Source organism: Musca vetustissima, unplaced genomic scaffold (genome assembly GCF_032173495.1).
Source record: "Musca vetustissima isolate MV318-11 ecotype Yass unplaced genomic scaffold, APGP_CSIRO_Mvet_v1 utg4332, whole genome shotgun sequence".
NCBI classification, from domain to species: Eukaryota; Metazoa; Arthropoda; class Insecta; order Diptera; family Muscidae; genus Musca; species Musca vetustissima.
Genome location: NW_026882123.1, coordinates 313,879 through 337,928, shown reverse-complemented (window position 1 = coordinate 337,928; position 24,050 = coordinate 313,879). Strand labels below are relative to the sequence as shown.

General features: G+C 30.8%; 1 protein-coding gene across 1 annotated transcript in view; it reads right to left on the bottom strand.

Moving 5' to 3' along the window:
* The window catches only part of LOC133328334 (protein TIS11), a 65,747-nt gene extending 42,629 nt beyond the window's left edge, over positions 1–23,118 (bottom strand). Inside the window, exon 1 of the mRNA XM_061536904.1 lies at positions 22,978–23,118. Within this exon, the coding sequence (XP_061392888.1) occupies positions 22,978–23,073 (96 nt within the window). The 5' untranslated portion in view covers positions 23,074–23,118. The remainder of the gene's footprint in view (positions 1–22,977) is intronic.
* Positions 23,119–24,050: the final 932 nt, after the last annotated feature.

Sequence of the window (24,050 nt, the reverse complement as noted above, 5' to 3'; positions counted from 1 at the left end):
AAAAAGTGTATCCTTATGTTTGGATTTTTGTATTTTATGAACGCAGTTCTTAAAATAGAGAGTGAGAGCGATGTGCAACTTTTTACTCGAAACCCGTTCCTCGACCCACAAAACTGGTAAAACATTGACTCAAATTTAAGAGAGCACAAAACAAAATGGCGATCTCTTTATAAACTTTTTACTCGAGAAATTTGGTCGAGTAAAAATGGTAAACAGGAATGCCTACTTCTGATTGGCTGTTATGTTGATTTTGAAGTATTGCCATCTAATTTTGGCATATTTACTAGATTTGGGTTCCCGAACTTTTCAAATTATTTTGTACTCTGAGAGCAATTTTGAAATGTTTCCCTTTTACCAGATTTATTATTAAAAAAATACTGGAACAGACCATTTATCATTTTTTAATTTTTTGAATTTTACAAGACCAGTTCATAAAAAAATCATAAAGAAGATTTCCAAATTACAATGATCAAACCGATCATAAAGGTATGTAATACTCGAATTCCTGTATAATATGAACACAGTTCATAAAATAGAGAGAGAGAGAAAAAATTGTTGAAATTCGCGATGTAGAGAAATTCATCTCTTTTTCTCTAAAAGACAAACAAAAATCGTACAATGTATGAATACATTTTTGTGGTTTTTGTATATTTTTGTTTTTGCATTTTACGAACACAGTTCATAAAATAGTGAAAAAAAACATATTGCAAAATCCAAAGTTACAATGACCAAACCGCTATTATGGATAAAATCTCAAAACATAAAACAATTATAGTAATTTGCAATAGTTTAAGTAGCTAATTCGATAGTTATGATTTGACTTGGCGCCCTTCATGTGCATCAACACTCTAAGAAAAATTGTCAGAAAGTCAAGCCAATGATGTGAGGATTTCATTTTACGAACGTAGTTCGTAAAAATAAAGAAACACGAACAATTTAGGAAATTAAAGTTGCAGTAGCTGCGTAGTTAATTAGTTAGTTAAGATTTGACTGGCCGCTCTAAGTGCACTAACAATGATAAATAAAGGTGAAATAAGAATAACATTTTGAAATGTATGATAGTATTATAATCGGTATCACAACAAATTTGAATTTTAAAATGAAAAATTATTAAATATTACATTTTACAGAACAAAAATTGAGTCGAAGAAGGGATTTTTATGATCTCAAGAGGTAGTAGTTGAAGAATTGGAAAGAATTGAGTCGGGATTTTTTTTTTTTTAAATTTCGACAATATTCTGTTACCTAAAGAAGACTGTTTTAGAATAAACCACCTACTAGGAAATTGTAAAACCTATTTGCTTAAAATGTCTTTGTCTGACTAAAAATTGCAATTCAATCAAAACCAATAATCCTAATATCGAATGAGTGGTTTCTATTATTAGGCTATTATTTATTTTTTTTAATATAATGACACTATTATCGAATTAAATTGCCGATCCGATATGAACATACACATGTCTATATGTAGTGGTATCATTTTAAATTACATGAATTGTGTTAAGAGTGGTGTTGACTCAAAACAACAATTCCAATGTGTAGATAGTGATAGGCTCTTATCAAATGATAAGATTTGTGAAACCAGCTGTGTAGATCCATCATTGGCCCAAGTGGTAAGTAAGTAATAATGATTACAATTTCGAATATGAAATTTTCCAGAGTAACTGAAATTGGCCGAGAGTAGTTTTGTTTCTTTTTTAGTATCAAGGGTCATTGGCACAGCCGACACTCACAAAAAAAGACAAAAATGGGAAATTTTCACCACTATGTAAAAATATTACTTTTGTTATTTGCTTAGGCCGGCCGGCCTCTAACAAAAAAATCCCATGTTGGCAGATTATCTAACAGCAACCACTTCTAGATAAATCTAAAAACGTGACTGCATTTTCTAATTTATTCTTTGGATTTTGTTGTAGTTATTTTTGTGTCTTTCTATAATTCATTCGCATTCTCCGCGACCCACCATCGTTTCTATTTAGCATTTCTTATAAAAACATACTTTTCTTTCAAAACTACCTTGCTTTGCTTGCAGTGTGCGGTGCTGGGCTGTGTTGCGTTGATTGAAGGACATATCCGATATGCATTTAAAATCACAGTGAATTTTAAATGAAATAATGAAATAAATTGAAAGAAAAAAAAACAACGAATAACTAAAAATATAATTGACAATCTAGGTTGTATACATTTTTTATGAGTCGTAGTCTTTATATAAATAATAAATTAATTTGAAATTGCATTTCTAAAGAATGTTATGACCACAAAGAAATTGGAGTTTTCATTGGCAAATTATTTTTTTTTTTTAATCTAAATTGTTACACAAACCTAAGCAAAAATAATATAAGGCATGTCATCTAATAAACTACGTTAAAATTAAAGAAAAATCCGGATTATAAAAATGTCTATGCTAGTTTCTCTTTTATTTTATAATACATTTCTCTACCATATTTTTGCCTGTCAAAGGATGGAAGTATTAACAAACACAGTTTCAATTTTCTTCAGACTATGTTCAGATATGTCTGAACTTACAGAACAAAAAAAAATCTTGGTAAATATGAGTATTTTCGAGAAAAATGTTCATAGACTTGCGTCGCAATGTCATCATAATGAATCCATGAGAGAACAAAGGATATTATTTTCGTAGTATTTCTACTGCTCTTTTGCAAAGCTAAACATCAATAATTTTTGATGATGATCTCACACACATTTACTCTCGATTTAATTCCGTTCAACACTGATTTAGATGTTTTAATGGGGAAACACATACGAGGATTCAAGCATGGCATGTTAAGTTGGCATTGTATAAAATGTCAATTTATAAAGGGATATCAGAGTCAAACTTGATTTTGGACGCCGTTCTTCTTTATTCTTTTTCATTAAACAAAGCCAACTTAACATACCATGCCTGATGGTCCTCTTATGTGTTTCCGCCTTTATAAGTGTTTTATGAATTGTGTTCATAGAATTGGAAAAATACGAAGCATTTCAGTGATTACAATATATGTCACATCTGAGTAGAATAATTTCCAAAAATTTTTCTTATTATGTATAATGTAAATAGTTTTCAGAATATGTTATCAATCTTAACATTTCTGCATGTTTATGAACACAGTACCTTGAAATAAATATTTGTGTTCCTTGTGGGATAAACAAGGACATTTAATGTAGGAGTTTGAAGATACAAATTATTTTTTAATATTTGTGGTTAAACCAATGTCAAAGTTTCGCCATTATTTAATTGGTCCACAAACTGTTTTCATTTTCTTTACTTACCCTAGAGCCTAATATAATTATAAAGCTATCCATATTATTTTCAAAGCACTTACCTATAAAAGAAAGAGAATCAATTCAAAAATTAATATTTCGCAATCATAATAATATTAATATAAAAATTGTGAAATTAAATATATTTTTAATTAATTAATTTAATTAAGAAAATAGATTCCTCGCGTAAAGGGGGAAACACATAAGAGGACTTCAGGATTGGCATGTTAAGTTGGCTTATTTTATTGTAAAAGAATAAAGGAGAACGGCGTTCAAAATCAAGTTTGACTCTAATATTCCTTTATAAATTGACATTTCATACAAAGCCAACTTAACAGGCTAGGCCTGAATTCTCGTATGTGTTTCCCCCTTAAAGCGAAAAGAGAAACATTTTATTTTTTCTCCTACAATTTATATTTTTAGATGTAGTTTCTAAGCCAGACCCAAGGTGTATTTAATAAGATGTATGCATCAGATACAACAACAAATATTTTACAAAAACAACATTGTTGTTATAGAAATTAAATTGTCATGTTGACAATAAGTTTTTGACAAAAACAATTATTAATTTTTTTTGTCAAGAACTATTCTTTGAGAAATAATTAATGAATTTGTGTATTTTTGGGTTATTGGCGGTTTTATGTCAGTGAAAAATAAAGTTTACGACCTGGTCGCGATTAATTTTAAGTTTCCCACATGCAGCCAATGGCTCCTTGTGATGTTGTTTATATTGTGAATTACCATCAATTTGTTCTATGGAGTGGCTTCAAATCTTGCCTTCTTAAAGAAAATTGAAGGGGCATAAATCCCCGGCCAAAGACTAAATCATGGAAATTGTGTTGACCGTATAAAATCTTCCCATATGCGTATTTAACCTCCGCCGAGGATTGTGACAAGCACCAAGGGGCCGATTCTAATATAGGCTAACATAATCTCCTCGATTTTATGAGTAGCTGGGATTTATGGACAGATTTCCACACATAACATAAAATATGGGGACCGTCCGCCTCTATGAATGTAGTTTTCTTGAATTTTTTTTATTAAAAAGCCCAATTTTTAAGACCAGTTTTGAAATCGAAATATAATATTGAAAATGTTTTTGACAATTTGCTTTACAAACAATAAAGAAAAAAGTTTGAAACCACGTGATTGTCACTTACACCTTATTAAATACACCTTGGCCAGACCCAAACATTTTTCAATAACAACATTTATAGTACATTTATTTATTTGATATTTAATAATCAGATTAGAGTAGGATTTTTTCTGATTATTTCGTTCGTTCCTCTTTAAAACATTTTTTCCAAATTCTAACAAAAATCTTAAGCACAATAAACTAAATTTTTTCTTAATTTTAAAACAAAACAAAAATAATACAACTTGTTTACATTGTTACTTGTGAAAATAAAGACAAAGTATTTTGACAGCTGATTTTTTTGTTTTAACCCAATTAAGGTGGCTATAAGGTGATAAAATATAACCGTCAATTTGTAAAACAAACGACATCTGTTAAACAAGTCTTGAAATCTGTTTTTAAATAAAAATTAAACATTGTTTTTAAATAATATAGCAATTAAACGAAACGCACACAAAAGATGTATTTTTTTGGGGTATTTTTCGTCGTTCAGTTATTTCCGTGTCATATTCTTTCTTTTTTGGGAGTAAAAATTTATAAAAATAATATTTTAAGAAAGTCAAGTTATTTTTAAACTTGAAATGTTACTGAAAATTCGATATTATTTTCTAAGAATTGGTGTTGGAGTCTTAAGGTGGAAACAGGCCTGGCCTGTATGAAATGTCAATTTATAAAGGAGTATCAGAGTCAAACTTGATATTGGACGCCGTTCCCATTATTCTTTTACAATAGAAGCCAACTCTACAAATATCACAATATCGATTTGTCGTCTTTGAGGACTCCACCTAAAATCTTATGGGCAAGATTTTTGTAGAATATTGCGAGGATGAAAAATCTGTTTTTGTGATAATTAGAGTCCGGTTCAATTAATGCAGGACGAAAAGGACACACAAGGAATCCAATTAGAAGAATGAAATGGTTTACAAAAAAATTATCATTTGATTTTATTGTAATCCTCATTTAATTTAATCTGAAAAAAGACAAATCAAGATATGAAGCGATCTCTTCTTACGCCTCCCCTTCAAATTGCACTTGTTGCATAAATACCGTTATATATCATAAATTCCCTGTGATTGTTGTCTATTTTCACACTTTATCGCCTTAGTACAGTACACATGAATTCATTTAAAAAAATTCCAAACGAATCGAGGCTTAATCAAAACACTTTTCCCACAGGTGGCCACCACCACTGTATACCAAAGAACTTACCTTAATTGCTTTTTAAACTAATCTTGGATTGCAAATTTATTTGTTTAATAATGAAAGAAACCGAACACTGAATTCCTCTTTTTTACACCCTTACAACAATAACATAAAATAAAAATGACACTGCGAAAATATGTTCATCCAATTAGAATCGGTTCACAACTAAAGAAGCTAGAAGACGTTGTTGTTGACTCTGCTAGAAAACAAGGTTCGATCATGATGCCATAATAGTGTGATGTATCAAAACAAAAACATATGTTTTTGTATTCGGCCATCTGTCAAATTTTATCTAGTTAGATTTCTCATGGTTGGCAACATTGCACATCGAATTAAAGCAGAAGCTATGCACTTTGACAGTTAATCAAACAGTCAGATGCGCTAAGTGGAGTACCTATTTATTGTGCCATGGTAGCGATGTAAAAAATGGGTTATGGGTCGCCACAATAAACAAAATTAAACCGCTATTTTATCAACGTACATTTGAAAGGTTCCCCTCTCCCTTTCAATGATATTTCTCTTTCATTACCAGCAGATTGATTTTCCTTTAGGTTCATATACAACAGTGACCAAAACTAAAACAACTGAAATTGGAAACTAACTACATGATCGTATTTTTTTAAATACATTTATAGTGAATTTTTTCAGGAATAAATAGTTGATTTATACAAGTAAAAACGAACAAAAATATAAATACAAAATTTATTTTGAAATAATAATAATCTGTGGAATAATCGATTCTTTTCAGGGAATGGCTTTCTTTCCGGATTTCCGGCCATGTAGACTTGTTACCACAGCTGCCTTGCTCCGGGATTAACTATCACTTCTGCTCTAGTTGCACAAAAACGACTTATATACAGTGGTGGCCACAGAATTAAAACATTTACTGTGGTAAACATTTTTTGATCAGCCCTCGATTCGTTTGAAGTATTTTTGAAATTTTTTTTAATTCAGAACACTTCGATATACTGCACTTAAGAGATTTAGTGTGGAAATGGAAAATTATTTCATGCAATTTTTCCATAAATAACGGTTTTTATGAAAATACATCGACTTTGAAGTGGCCATATAATTAAAACATTGTGTAATTTTTTACTTTACTGCATTTTTTTTTTAATATTTTTTAAAAAAGCTCTTTAATTTAGTTAAATTATGTAAACTAAGCACCGATAAAATCATTTACTGATAAAAATTTTTGAAAAAAATCTGTAAAATCTATCAAATTGCCAAAAATTTGTACAGTACACCTTACATTCAGAAAATAACCCTTATTATAGAAAATAAAGGTCCGAATGCACCAGAAATTGCTAGAATTAGTAAAAAACAATAAATAATTCTCAAAATAAATAAATATTTGAAATAAAAACTTAAAAAATGGGAATTAACCTAAAGGAACGATTCAATTTCAATAGCCTTTATTGAAGAAGGCCGGAATATTTTTGCAGTATGTGAGGAAATATCGATTGATATTGGCATTTATTACATCAAATCGATTGTTCGAGTAGTACAGAATATATTTTATCAAAAAATATACCAGTCACAACAGAAAGAACAGAGATCAATGCCTATGTTTAAAAAAATTCCAAACGAATCGAGGCTTAATCAAAACACTTTTCCCACAGGTGGCCACCACCACTGTATACCAAAGAACTTACCTTAATTGCTTTTTAAACTAATCTTGGATTGCAAATTTATTTGTTTAATAATGAAAGAAACCGAACACTGAATTCCTCTTTTTTACACCCTTACAACAATAACATAAAATAAAAATGACACTGCGAAAATATGTTCATCCAATTAGAATCGGTTCACAACTAAAGAAGCTAGAAGACGTTGTTGTTGACTCTGCTAGAAAACAAGGTTCGATCATGATGCCATAATAGTGTGATGTATCAAAACAAAAACATTTGTTTTTGTATTCGGCCACCTGTCAAATTTTATCTAGTTAGATTTCTCATGGTTGGCAACATTGCGCATCGAATTAAAGCAGAAGCTATGCACTTTGACAGTTAATCAAATGGTCTGATGCGCTAAGTGGAGTACCTATTTATTGTGCCATGGTTGCGATGTAAAAAATGGGTTATGGGTCGACACAATAAAAAAAATTAAACCGCTATTTTATCAACGTACATTTGAAAGGTTCCCCTCTCCCTTTCAATGATAATTCTCTTTCATTACCAGCAGATTGATTTTCCTTTAGGTGCACATACACTAGTGGCCAAAACTAAAACAACTGAAATTGGAAACTAACTACATGATCGTATTTTTTTAAATACATTTATAGTGAATTTTTTCAGGAATAAATAGTTGATTTATACAAGTAAAAACGAACAAAAATATAAATACAAAATTTATTTTGAAATAATAATAATCTGTGGAATAATCGATTCTTTTCAGGGAATGGCTTTCTTTCCGGATTTCCGGCCATGTAGACTTGTTACCACAGCTGCCTTGCTCCGGGATTAACTATCACTTCTGCTCTAGTTGCACAAAAACGACTTATATACAGTGGTGGCCACAGAATTAAAACATTTACTGTGGTAAACATTTTTTGATCAGCCCTCGATTCGTTTGAAGTATTTTTGAAATTTTTTTTAATTCAGAACACTTCGATATACTGCACTTAAGAGATTTAGTGTGGAAATGGAAAATTATTTCATGCAATTTTTCCATAAATAACGGTTTTTATGAAAATACATCGACTTTGAAGTGGCCATATAATTAAAACATTGTGTAATTTTTTACTTTACTGCATTTTTTTTTAATATTTTTTAAAAAAGCTCTTTAATTTAGTTAAATTATGTAAACTAAGCACCGATAAAATCATTTACTGATAAAAATTTTTGAAAAAAATCTGTAAAATCTATCAAATTGCCAAAAATTTGTACAGTACACCTTACATTCAGAAAATAACCCTTATTATAGAAAATAAAGGTCCGAATGCACCAGAAATTGCTAGAATTAGTAAAAAACAATAAATAATTCTCAAAATAAATAAATATTTGAAATAAAAACTTAAAAAATGGGAATTAACCTAAAGGAACGATTCAATTTCAATAGCCTTTATTGAAGAAGGCCGGAATATTTTTGCAGTATGTGAGGAAATATCGATTGATATTGGCATTTATTACATCAAATCGATTGTTCGAGTAGTACAGAATATATTTTATCAAAAAATATACCAGTCACAACAGAAAGAACAGAGATCAATGCCTATGTTGACGAGTAAAAGATTCCGCCACACAGCAGCATTTTTGATGCTCAACACAAGACTTTAAATATTTGTCAAATTGTAAAATTTTTCTTTCTTTTAGGCTAAAATAGATTAAATGGGCATTATTCTCTCCAAAAAATATTATTTTGGAAAAATATTGTCATGTTCAATAGATTTGAAGGGTCAAGAGTTAACCATCAAACATGCTGCTGTGTACCAGAAACGTTTTCTCGTCAACATAGGTGTTGATCTCTGTTCGTTCTGTTGTGACTGATAAATTTTTTGATTAAATATATTCTGTACTACTCGAACAATCGATTTGATATAATAAATACCAATATCAATCGATATTTTCTCACATACTGCAAAAATATTCCGGCCTTCTTCAATAAAGGCTATTGAAATTGAATCGTTCCTTTAGGTTAATTCCCATTTTTTAAGTTTTTATTTCAAATATTTATTTATTTTGAGAATTATTTATTGTTTTTTACTAATTCTAGCAATTTCTGGTGCATTCGGACCTTTATTTTCTATAATAAGGGTTATTTTCTGAATGTAAGGTGTACTGTACAAATTTTTGGCAATTTGATAGATTTTACAGATTTTTTTCAAAAATTTTTATCAGTAAATGATTTTATCGGTGCTTAGTTTACATAATTTAACTAAATTAAAGAGCTTTTTTAAAAAATATTAAAAAAAAAATGCAGTAAAGTAAAAAATTACACAATGTTTTAATTATATGGCCACTTCAAAGTCGATGTATTTTCATAAAAACCGTTATTTATGGAAAAATTGCATGAAATAATTTTCCATTTCCACACTAAATCTCTTAAGTGCAGTATATCGAAGTGTTCTGAATTAAAAAATTTTCAAAAATACTTCAAACGAATCGAGGGCTGATCAAAAAATGTTTACCACAGTAAATGTTTTAATTCTGTGGCCACCACTGTATATCGGATTTCGTTAACCCAGTTTGTTTACACTGTCAATATCATTGTCAAATAAATCCTCATAAAGTAGGTTAACCTGTAAAAGTTGTAACGAAATCCGGATTTCGTTAACCCAGTGGGTTATAATTGTCAATTCCATTGTATATATGTCAAATAAATCCGGCAAAAAATTCATATGTAAATGCCGTTTTATTAATGTCGTTTAATAATTCGAGAAATCACAAATTTAAATAAATTATTTGTTTCTAGTCATTTTTATTTGGGCAACAAGTCAAAATCGAAAACAGACACATCTTATTGTAGCAAAATCCTTTCAAAAATGATCTATAAGAATGCACTATTATTTATTTCAAAACCAATTTTGCATTTATGATTTTGTTTTTAAGTGAATAAACTACCCGATTTAAAATTGAAAAAATCAGCACGATATTTTCGAAAAAGTTATACGGTATTTATTATCTTTGGCAATTTCAGTTGCTTTAGTTTTGGCCATCAGTGTATTTTTTTATTACCCCTTAATCGTTTAAAGTTCGTTTACATTGTATCGGATTTCGTTAACCCAGTGGATTTAAATTGTTAATTCCATTGTATATATGTCAAATAAATCCTCATAAAGTAGGTTAACCCGATAAAAATTTCTAATGTAAATGCCATTTTATTCATCAGACGATCGTTTTACCGGATCATGTTAAGAGTCCTGATAATTTTAGTTAAATTGATCGTTAACTTCTCTCTTCAACTTTCCAAGTCTCTCTCTCTCTCTCTCTATCATTCCCTCAACCCATTATAGTTTTCCAACAGATTTAAATTTTTCCTTTAGTTTTAACCCATTAGATTGGTTTGCTTATAATATTTTCGTTTCTCTTTTAGTATTTTATTCTTCCTTATTTCATTTCATCTTCCTTTATCCTCCTCACTACTGGAACATGTTTTGTTGCCATTGATTCCTACTACACAAACCAACCACATGGAGAGGTAAAGTTATGATACTCTCTTCATGAAACAGAGGTTTTGTTTTTATGCTCCCTGTTATTTGAGTAGATACGATTTGATGTTGCTGTTGTTGTTGTTGTTTTTTATATTTGTTTTGTCAAGGAAAAGAAAAAGGAAACCAATGGCAATAATAATAACTACAAATAAAAGAATGGCTGACTCTGACTGGCTTCAAGATGCACAATGTGGTAAACACGTGGTTGGAATTGCTAAATGCAACGAATAAAGACGACGGCGACGACCACAACGAAACACAAGACGTCCATCGTTTACAAGGGCCTCAAACACCAAAGCGCAACAATGTGTTACAGACATGTGCTTGTGAGCATGTGTGCGCATTCATGTCCCTGTGTTTGTTTGCTGGCTATTTGAACTTTATAAAAGGTACAGTGGATCAAAGTGTACAACAAACAATTCTGAACATATGTTTGTCATGAATATTGACTGACTGGCTGATTATTGGGAATGCTTGTTGCTTATTTAAATAATGAAAAACAACAACAGCAACACCGGAAAGGAAATCGTATTAGAAATAAAATAAATACTCATACATATGTACATAAAAAGCCTATATGCGCATAAATATGCCACAGCTTGATTAAATAAATGCATGCTGAATAGCTTAAGTGTATTATTATGCATTTTTTGTACCGTGCACCCGGTAAGGACAGAACACCAAGCTAGAAAAGGGGTAGAATTTTATATCGGTATACATTTTTTACATTATCGATGTTTTTTTTGTCTTTTTTTGCTGTTGGGTCTATTTTGTGTTTGTTTTAGTGCCTTGCAGTTCGATGACACTCCCCGTTGTTGCCATCACACAAAAATGCCTCTAAAAGTATATTTGTCACATTATTTTATTATCAAAGTTGAAGAGGTGTCATGATGTTTGTTTTGGCTTGTCTTATCTTTAGATTCAACCTGGTCGTTGTTGTTGAATGGATAAAAACCAGCATTTCCGAATAGCCTAAAGAAATAAAACGTTTAGTACGTGAGTCCTGGTACTGGAGAACTATTAGGATTCATATCATGTACCAATGTTCCCTTAGCTTTTAGCTTGGCATTTAAAATATAAGAACATATATAATTTTGTTCATATATAATATGAAATAATTAATATTGTTCACGGAATTTAAATATTTTCCCGAATTAATTTTTTTCACCATTTTCTTATGACAACTTCTAGAAGTTTTGTTTGGCTTTATGCAAACACAATTTTTAAGAACTAAATTTCGTAAACTGAAGCCAATGTTTCCTATATTTGCAATACATATCCAATTGGGCTTAGATTGTTTTTTTTTTTATAAAAAATACAATGGAAATATGTTTTGCAAGGCATTAAAAATCAAAGAAATTAACTCCTCGTCAGCTGAAATTTTCAAATAATATTCAAATTACATGTTGACAAAAAATAATAATAATAAAGGCCCACTGACTTCCACAGAGTGGTTGGTTTTCATATTTTGTTTACAAAAATATACAACGAATAAATAATATCCAAATAAAAAATATTTAGAGTTGAATACATTTTTTTGAGATATTCTGCAAACAAAAATGATCTCGAAAATAAGAAAGAATTAATGTCTATGCGGTAGAAAAAGTTGCGTGAGAATTTATTTGGCATATAAAAATTGGAAAATGATTGACAATTTTCTATACATTACGAATTAAATATCATTGTTTTATTAATAAACTTGAAAAATAATAATTATATACATAGTACATTGGTTCAAGGTGGGATATATTGAGGTGAATAATAACACAAAGCAACTCTGTATGCAGTGGCTTGTTCAGTCAGACATAAAAAATTGTCGTCATTATTTGACATTCTTCCAAAGCGAAACGCCATGACTTCTTCCAAAATCGAGAAACGAATATTCCTTTCATCAATTCAGGTCTGGCATGGTAAGTAGTCTTTGTATGAAATATCAATTTATAAAGGAATATCAGAGTCAAACTTGATTTTGGACGGCGTTATCCTTTATTCTTTTACAATAAAAGAAACCAACTTAACATACCAATCCTAAAGTCCTCTTTTGTCAATCCTAAAGTCTACCAGAAGAATTGTGTAAGTAATGGTTTTCATTTCCTATCAATTAAATTTGAATTTATTAAAAAATAGCATTTATTTAAATTCATTTGAAACATAGTATTCAAAACAATAACATACATAAAATATGGTCTATATGAGGCAAAATTGTAATCAGTCGGTACCTATACCTCCTACACCTTAAAACACTTTCTTTAATTTTTTATACATTACAATATTATTTTTTTTTGATTAATATAATGAGCCTATTTTTCAATGGCTTTATTTTTAAATATTCCATTGAATATTGATCTTCCGATACCAATAAGAGCATTATATAAGGACTTCTTCCTCATCTAACATAACCTTAAAACTAAACTTAAAACTATTAACACTTATTTTGCATTTGTTATGCGGCGTACAATCTCCAGCCAGGGAATTGTAGTAAAAGAAATTATATTGAACAACGAACAACAGCAGCAAAACAAGAAAAACAAAAATTACAAAATAAAAGTAAAAGGCAAAGCAGTATGAAAGAAAACCCCGTAACCACTAGACGACAGGCATAGAAAAAATCAAATGGAAGAAATCAAAAGTAGCAGCAAAAAAGGAGGAAGACAGACAGACCATGACAGACAGACGAATACAACCGACGTCGTACAGCAGTGAGATAAAACGCAAGCAAAACCTTGTTGATGGTGGTTACTCCGATCAGCAAACGATAGTGAATGGCATGGAAAATGTATGCAACCAGTCAGGCAGGCAGGCAGGCAGCCAACCAACCAGCCAGTCAGTCATCATTACCTAATACTAGACTCCAAGACATAATATCAAACTACCACCTCTCTACTTCACTCCACTCTTCTGGGGGAATTTTTTTTCTTTAAAAGAAAATGTAATTTCCTCCGTTTGTGGCAAAGAAAGGAAAATGTGGAAAATTTAGTTACTAAGAAATTGAAAAACTCATTCATTCATTTTGTTGCACTCTTTTATTATGATCACTCACTATTCTTCTCTCTGCGTCCCTTTCATTTTTCTCTTGTTTTTTTTTTCATATTTTTAAATTAATGTTTAATTACCCGTATTCTTTTGATAATAAAGAAACAACCATTCAGGCAGGCGACAAATGTTAAATGAATATTCGCAGAGCTATTGGAAGGAAGAACATACCCACACTCACAAACAAACATGCACCCTAATGGGAAAAAATAGCCCTGAAACAAACCAATTGTCCATGCAGCCAGTCATTCAACCAACCGACCATCATCGTCATCATACAAATGTATTTTGTTGGCTAGACGTTCAGGCAAGCGCATTTGAAACCCTTTAAAAATAAATGGCAGGAACAACAACACAAACTAAAAATAAAATACCCTTACAAAATCGACATTTCTTATAGGCACTTCCTTCATCATATGGACATTTTGTTTTTCGATGCATAGAAAACTACAACCGCCGGCCAAGTCAGGCCTGCCCAGACCAGAGCACATGTATGAAAGTACACCAGCCAAGCAACAAACAGACCCACAGATAGAAAACATAAAAACCACTCCAGTCAGGCAATTCAATAACACAATAATGAATTGCTGATTACAACAACAACAAAATATAAACAACAACAACAAAATATAAACAGCATCAACTTAAGACTGAGAGGGAGGAGAATTGTTACTTGAACATGATCGAAAATGAGAGCAAAGATTTGATTCGTTTCTTATATCACATTTTGAGAGTGTGAGCCGAGTAAAGAGAATAACAATGTATGATCTACAGAGTTGCCAATACTAACTCATCAAGACTATTATAATTGAATGGAAATTCAACTTTTAATTCGGATTGAATAACAAAAATTAGATATATTCGATATGTTCTCTACCATCTACAAAAATGCATAGACAAGCGAAATGTGGACAGCGGAAATTTCTCATTGTGTATGTTCATTTTATTTTGATTTTATTTGAGTTTTGCTCGTAAGGGTGATAATGATTTCAAAAATTGTTAGTCTCTTTTTCTCTATCGAGTCGAGCTTAATGTTTTTATTTTGATACATATTTTATTGCAACTTATTGATTTTATTTTTAGTAAAAACTACAAAAATGGTAGTAATTTAATATTGAGTGTTTGGAATAATCTCCTCAGTTCTATTATTTTTTTTAGACTGCGCTCACAGGACCTTTGAGAAAACTAACTATCCTTAGAAAAATCTTCAGAAGTCGTTTCGACCGGTGGTGGTGGAAAAAAAGTTCAGGCAAATGTGGCAACCTTTGTATTGCAGAAACTAAAAAAAAGAAAAAATATTTTATGTATAATTGGAAAAAACCCCCCATATATAAGTGGTCGAACAAGTGATCGAACGACTTAAAATACTCAGCAATAATAAAGAATCAACGACAAAGATAATAGCAATTCTTGTGTACGACGTACACGATCGCGGCAGTCGTCGTCGCCGTTGTCATCGTCGTAGTCTTTATAGTATTGTTTATTAATATTGTTATAATTTTTTTCACAGAAAAAAAAAACAAAAATAAATAAAATATAAAAAAACGTCACTGTCAGCAGAGTTAGAGTAATGTGCCGTTGGTTATGGTGGTAGTAGTTTGTAGTTAATCATTCTCTGGGTTGTTTTTATTTATTTTATATTAAAAACACATGTATGTATCGGACCACGACACACACACACAATACAATACGGTTGGTGTCAATTAAAAAGTTCTTACCCCTCAACAAAGTAGAGAAAAATAGTATGGAGGGTCGGAAAGCCTATACAAAATCAGCAGAATATTATCCTCTCATAGATTATCTGAAAACCTCATGTCTTTATTAGTCCTGTCGAAGTAAAATATGATTTTCTATATTTATCCATACAAAATTTGATAATACATAAAATACCTCTAAAGATTCGGCCTGTTTTCCGGTAAATGTCAATTTTGAGTGATATTTGTGTGAGTTAATGCGCAGAAAAATTCATGAGCAAATAAGGAGTATTTTAAGTTGCCATTACACCCATAATTTTATATTAATAATTGGATATGACTGCAGTAGATTGGCTTTTTATGGTATAGCCGTAATAAATAATTTCAGGTTTCAAAATTTTTTTTACAAATCAGCTATAGCCAGGTTCTAAATATGCATATTTGAATTCTACATATTTCTTCAGTTATTATTCAAACCCGTTCAATTGTAGTTTGAAAGATTTTATATATAATTCATCATATTTTAATATAAAACAATTACCGTAAAATTCGAGGATTCTTTTTAAATTATAATTATTTTATTGTAATTCAATTTATAATCTATAACATTTCACTTGAAAATCAAATTATTCCATTTGAAACTCAAACAAATACATTTGAAATTTTAAAAATTTTAATGGGTTTAATAAAAATGCAAATTAAATATTTTTTTTTGTTAATTTCTCTTTTGATAACTTGCAACTTAGATCAAGTAAGCTCATCTCCAAAGAGAAATTAATAAAAACATTTACATAATCATTCATCATTTTTAGACCCTTTTTAATTGTTTAGGTTGTATTTTTATCGATCATTTGCAGCTAGACCTGCAGGTTAAAAAAAAAAAAATTTAATGTACAATTTATTTAAAAGTTCGGTCCTGTAAATATAATAATTATATAAATTTTATTCAAATATACTCTTAATTGACACTTATTGTATACAAACATTTAAGTATATTGTCTCCTTTGGACATATGTGTGCAGCAATGGAATTCTTGTTTAATATTTTTTCTGCACTCACGTTGCTGCTGAGCCATACACAAAAACGGCAACAAGAGACGTCAGAGCTAGGAGACGGGCCAAGAGATGTCCAAGAAAAAAAACTGAATTTTGAGACAATGTTGCTTGTTTGAGTGGCTGCAATGCTAACTAGCAGCAACAACAACAAAATGAAACAAAAAAAAAACACATGAATATTGGACTTGCATTTTATGGATATATACATAAATACGTACATATGTACGTCGAGGAGTTTGAGAAAAAACCAAAACAACAATCTTGCAACAAGAAATCACAAAACAAAGGGACATACAAATATATATGAAAATGCTGTTATCGCATAGACAGGAAATGGAATTTATATACAAATGTATGTATGTATGTAGGTATATATGAACTTACTACAGATATACCACATACATACATATTGAGACAGGGACTGGCTGCCTGGCAGGAATACCACATGCATATGTAAATTGAAATAGGTTCATGGTTTTCTCGAGTATCTTTGTGTGGTTGCTTGGTTGTCCGTTGTTGTGTTGTATGTAAATAATATGAAGCATTTGATTAATATGCAGCAGCAGCAGAAAAAACCAAAAAAAAACTGTCCCCAAAACGGTTGATAATAATCTCGATAAAGGAAAAACAGTACCCTACAAAGAAATAACAGCACAAAAAAAAACATACAACAGTGTTCGGTTGTCTTCCTTGGCCTCGATTTGTATTTATTTTTTCTCTTTTTGTGTCGTTTAGTTTGACGCTGATCTTCATCATCACAACCAACCAAGCCATTAATTTTGTTGTGATTTCAAGTCAATATTTTAAATACATTTTGTTTGAAATCTTGGTGATTATACACAGCTGGTTGTTTTTTTTTCTCATTATTGTACAATTTGAATACAATAAAATGTTTCAATATTATTTTGTTGAGGTCAAGACTTTATGTAATGTAGTCATCGTCTAATCACAATTCCTCTGATAGTATTTTGAAATTTTAAATGGTGAAAAATATCACGAAAGTATTACATCTAGTTCTGAAACTAGAAATTTAAAATGTATATGTAATTGAATCGCCATTAAGTCAAAAATCCCGAATTCATCTAAAATCAATCGGAACAGTTTTTGGGGATTCAGATGCCAACTTTGTGCACCCCAAGCAACTCGTATTTATGATGCTTTGCCCCAAAATGATTGGGATATTCAAAGAGGTCATCAATACTTGACATTTGAATGTTTTTATTTCATTTCATAATGACAACGTTTTCCATATTACCAAATATATATTTTTTAATAATATGTATATTACACGAGCTTTGTTGATAATGTAAAAATTGTGTAATGTGCGTGTGTTTGTGCAGGAATTGTATATATGTATATAAATTTTGTGGAAAGATTTAATGACAGTTGACCCAGTTTAAAGGGAAAAAATAGTACAATACCATACAACTATACACATATGTATATAATTAAAAAATACATTATGAAATATATTTTTTTGTCTTCGACATATAAAAAACTCAAAACTCAGCTCGAGGTCAAATGCATCATTGACTACTACCTGTTTCAATTTGTTTTCTTTGTTTTTGCCTTTTATGAAAAATAATAATAAAAGTTACATTTTATTTTTACAGATTATGTAATGAAATATCCCCCCTCAATGAAAATTATTCAACGAAAAATGGCATGGAATGTTTTGGGGAACACCATACAATGTTAAAGAAATGCCCATGGTGGTAGTGGTTGTGCTGGTGGAGAGACAACAATCACCGATCCACCGACTGAGAGTGAGCGAGCGAGCAATAAACGTGCGTGCCTATAATAGCTGGGCTGGCTCAAATTGCAGTATTGACAATTGAGCAATTTATTATGAGCAACGATTCTTTTTTTGTAGTTCAAATCTATTGTAATATTATTGGATCATGTGTGTAGGTATATATGTATAATATATACTTACACATGTAATTGTAGAAGAAGAAAAAAAACTGAGCTTGTTATACCGCTTGTCTTCCCCTTCAGACTCTTCGCGTTGTTTTTCATGTTATGGGTGAATGCCTTACTCTGTAGCTAGCCACCATACACCAACACCATTCCCCCCGTTCCCCAATCCATGTACCAAACACAATCATATAGTAGCTAGCCAGCCAGCCAGTTAGCTCTGTCATTGTTTTTATTTTAAAAATGCTAATAAAATTGGCAAAGCTTATCAGAATTAGCGCACAGCAATATAAGTAAGTGTTAATCTTATGTCGAAGCAGGTTATTTTGCTGCTTGCCAGTATTACTAATAATATTTTGTGTTATTTGCAGTTGTTGTTGTTGTTATTGTATTTTTTGTTTATGAATATTTTAATATTTTTGTTAATCAATTTCTTGTTATTGTTGCTGCTGCTGAAATTATAGTCATAACAAACCGACAGTCATTCTCTGTTCAGCGGCCAGCAGTAAGTTCCGGGTTGGCTTTGTTTGAGAGCAGCAGCAGCATCTGCCAGTATTCAACTGTGTTTTGTGGGCACGAAAAAAATGGTTCGTCTTTTAATAATCTCAGCAAAGTGGATTCTCATGAGCTTCTACAAAGTATTAATATCAGTGACAATTCTCATAAGAAAAAAACCCTCTAAAGAGAAGGTCGGCTTGCTCATCTCTTGAATATGAATTCTTGAAACAAATTCCTGCTAAAAAACTTGTCAATATATATATATATATATATATATACAATAACAAAGTATCAACATGTTTTCTTAGTTCTAGACTTTTTGCTGCTTTGCTTTACAAGAAAACAAAACAACAATCAAAATCAAGTTTTACGTCAATCATTCCTATATCGGTATTTGTTTATACAAGTCATTGTTGGTATGGTGTGTGAGTGCGCGCATTTGTGTGACAGTGCATGTAATCGAGTTAATAATATTCAATTGTTAAGGGGTTCACACACTCACTGGTGTTGTTTTTGTTCTTGGCCACTTTGGCTCTCGTATTAAAATGCACTTCAGCGTAATACATATACATAGACATATTTTTTCTATTTGAACAGCAGGTAATAAACAATTGTCGTTGAAGTTCACTTCAGCCCCCTTCACAATTAACCCGTCAATCCAACCAACCACCCGCCCACCCACACACACACACACAATTTATCATTGGCCGCCAATACATGAGAATTTTTATTTCTATTCTTTTGTTTGAAAGCCTTTGAATTATGTTGTTTTTGCCATTTAGTTCTTAGAAAACATATAGAGAGGGATAGATAGCGAGATAAGTTCTTCTTTACAGTAGAATTGTGGTTATACACCATAAATCGATATGTCAATTATCGAATAATATCGTTAATAAGCAGCTGATTCTTATTAATCATAGATATGGAAAAAGAAATGGGATATTTTTTTAAAGGCAAAATTAGCAATAATTTGTCATTTGCTGTAAAATTATCAAATAGATTTAATTTTTTATTCATTTACTGATATTTAAAATAGTTTTATGTTTTCATTAACAAATTAAAATATTTATTCCGAAAATATGAACTTTAAATATAATAGACCATTTAATGTCATGATAAAAAAACACAAATCATAAAAAATAATGTTTCTTAAAAATTCGGATTGTAGAATACGCAATGAAGTGCGGATTATACGTATTGGCGAGTTCCGGATTATAGAGATTTTAATTATTATTTTCAAATAATAACATAGAAGAATCGCATTACGGGCATCATGTCCACGATTTTAGGGGTTTGCTTGCCCCACACGTTTTATTTGATTCCTCTCAATTACATTACAATTGAATAAAAAAACAATACTAAAGCACAACCACTTAATTACAAAAATTTAATAATAACAAAAAAAAAAAAACTATTTTCCATTGTTTCTAAATAAATAACGAATTTGTTGCTGCACATATTTCAAAATTAACGTAACGCACAAACTAAATATTCATGAATATTTATGTAAAATTGTGTAAAAAACAAAAACTGAACAAAAACAATCTCATTAGCTGCCGTTGCGACTGCTTCTGTTTTTTTTTTTTTTTTTGGTTTCTGTTGTTGTTAAGTTTGCATGGATGGGTATTTGGTTGTTCGAGCGCATTGTTTTTTCCACTGACCTTTTGCTAAATTAAAGTCACATTTTTCGTATACCCTTGTGTTTGTTGTTTTTTTTTTTTTTTTTTTGCTCTTACAACAAAGCGAAATAAAATCCAGCTAGCCAGAAAAACAACAATCGTGTAAATAACCAGCTAGGGAACAACTACCATGCCAAGCAATCCATGCTTAACAGCCGCTGAAATTCAAAAGAGGCAGAGGAGGGACCAATAAGATGTCTTCATCATATCCGCATAAAATAAAAAAATGTATGTATATATAAATTTTTAAACCTAATATTGCTTGCAATAATAACTAACAAAACGTAAAAAACACAGGCTCACACACACACATTGAATACCAACAAATGTTGAAAGTAAAATGGTCCAATGGGTCAGCACAACAACAACTATTCAATGGAGTTACGTAAAAAAGTAATAGGAGTAACCAAAACAAATAGAGCCAAGCAGCCAGCCAGCCAACCGATCAGCTAGTCAGTCATTCATACACAGAGGAGCTTTACAAGGTTTAACTTTACACAGTAAAGTTTTCTTTTAATTTTCAGCCAACTCACGATTTAAGGTAATACAATATATTATTTTTTTTTCTTTTTTTTTTTGCAGTTTCATGGGCTATATTGTAGTTTTCCGCTTTTCTTGATATAAGGAAAATGTTTTTTTCTTTGGTTAGTGGAAATGGAAGATGGATGGTTCATAGGCATGAGGCTTTTCTAAAGAAAATAAATTATTTAATAGTTGAAATTAAATATCGTACGTGTTTTCAATTACATAATTTTGGAATTATATTGAAATCCGTATTTTAAAACCGTGTCATTGCAATGTTTTGCAAACGAAATAAAAATTATTATTTAAATTTTCATTGTGTTTTCTAAAATGGCAATTTTAAATTACGACATTCTGAAAGAGAAAACACATAAGAGGACTTCAGGCATAGCATGATATTTTGGATTCTTTTATTGTAAAAGAATTGATGAATTTATTATAAGTAGTTTATTTGATGGTTATGAATTGATAGTTTACATTGACAATATTATAAAATAATTTACAACGCATGCTGCTATTTAGAATTAATATTCAATTGAGTGCAAAACCTACAAATCCAAATTGTTCAACACAAATGTTGAAATATTTACTTCCTAATATTTTGGTATAAGTGTCAGCAATTTGATCACTTGCTTTTATATACCTAACATCAATAGTTCCTTGAGCCAAATTATCTCGAAAGAAATTGTGCCTAATACATTCTGAATTTGCCATAAATATGCACACCCTTGGTTGTTCTCATACAAAGGTACAGTGTATTTACTTCAACAATATGCACATTTTCCAGAATTCATTTTATCTACATATATTGCCTCTGATGTGGCTACACTTGACGCTATATACTCTGCCTCGGATGAAGTAGCCACTGTAGCTTTTTGCTTGACAATGAAATTGTACTTCCATAAATTTCGAAGACGAACAGATTTTCTGTCAAAATGATCGGAAGTCGAATCAGTATCATAACCAATTAATGATTCACTATATTCATTTCGTTTTAAAACCAATTTCCAATGTGTTTCTGTTGAAGTTTCATGAAAACACGCCATATATTTAATGTTGAAGCAAATATCAGGTCTAGTACATAATATACACAAAGCTTCCCAAAATTTGTCTGTACGGCTGTGTTGTTGGCTCTGAAATTGGTAACTCCGCCAATTTTTCCATTGGTGTTGCAAACGGATTACAGTCCATCATTTGAAACTTTGCTAAGATTCTTGATATATTGCTCTCCTGTGATAATTTCACAACTCCACCCTTTTCATTGTAATCTAATTTATTTCCAAAAAAATATTTCAGATTTCTACTATCTGACATGCTGAATTCCTTGCATAGATCATTTTTCAAAATATAAATCTCTTTTGTGTTGCTACATGCGATTAATAAGTCATCAGCATGTTGTCGTAGAATTTTTATATTTAACGTACAGCCAGTAATCATGCTTCAATCTTACAAATCCAATTTTTAAAAAGAATTTATTATATTTTCATTCCGACAACGTGGACTTCATTTTAAACCATATATAGATTTATTAATCCGGAAAATATTTTTATTGTCTTGCATTGCAGAAGATTTATCTTTTATACAGTCAAAATAATCATGGATACAAGTGACTATAATACATTTAGCTTTCGTATCCATCTCACGATAATTATTTTTTCTCATTTGAATCATCGGCTTCCAAAAGAAAACATGCCATAATTTGTGAAAAATTTCGTATACATTTTTTACACCGAACTGTTCTTGCTTAAGTGTGTGCATACCGACATTCATATGAATAATTGTATTGAATAATATTAAGAATATATTTAGGTATGTAGTCACTACTCACCGTTGTAAATATGTCGCCACAATCGAAATAAATGGCGGTGTTCGATGAGGACTTTGTTGTTGTGGTATTACTCTTTTGTACAATAGCTGCAGACATTTTTGCTTTTTTGTTGTTGTAATTTCGTTTTCCTTTTAATTAGACATGCAATTAGCCACACACATATGTTCACGAAAAACACCTGAGGAGTTCGAGTAGAGAGAGAGGATAGAATATGGAAATATTTACACAATGTACAAAATCCAAAGTTCGTTTCCCTCTTGAGTCCTTCGTTGGATCTAACTTGTATCTGTTTTTTCGCCTTCTCAATTTTTTTATTTGTTTTATTATTGATTGTGCTTTGGAACTATTTCTTTTCTTTTATTAATATTGATTAAATTGTGGTGTATGTTAACGGTGTTTTGCTATGTAATTTTAATTGTTGTATTTTTTATTCGCTGGCTTCTATTGTATGGTCGTTGTTTTTTAAACACACACACACACTCAGAAATATAATCAACAATTGTCCAGACAGCGGCGGGGGATGAAAACGAGGAATATGTGATAAGTGTTTTTTGTTTTGTATTTTTTACATTTGCATGGTTGGGATCACACACACTGTGAGCGGCATACAATGAACAAACAATAAGAACAACACTCACACCGTCTTATTCTTCTCACGCTCTCTTCCTTCGTTGGCAAGCGCAATTCTCACTCTCTTCTCGAAATAATAGAACTGTGTTTCCAAACCACACTTCGACGAGTTCACAAATTACGAATCGAGCAAACAGCGCAACAATTTTTTAAAAATTTTGTTTTTTGTTCACCGAAACCGGGAGTCAATGAATCCAATGATCGATTTTCGTACTTTTTGATGGTTATGTTGCGAGGATGCCGTTCAGAGAAGCATAAAGGAGCAAGCGTAATAAACATGTACATACACACACATGAAACACGTTATTTCTTTTCTTTTTTTAAATGAATAAATCCTTTTATTTTCAAAATTGCAAAGCAAATTTACTTATAGCTCGCTTGCTCGTTTGTTTTTTTATTGTTTTTTTTTCTTTCTTTTTTCGTTCAATTCCAATTTAAGTTCT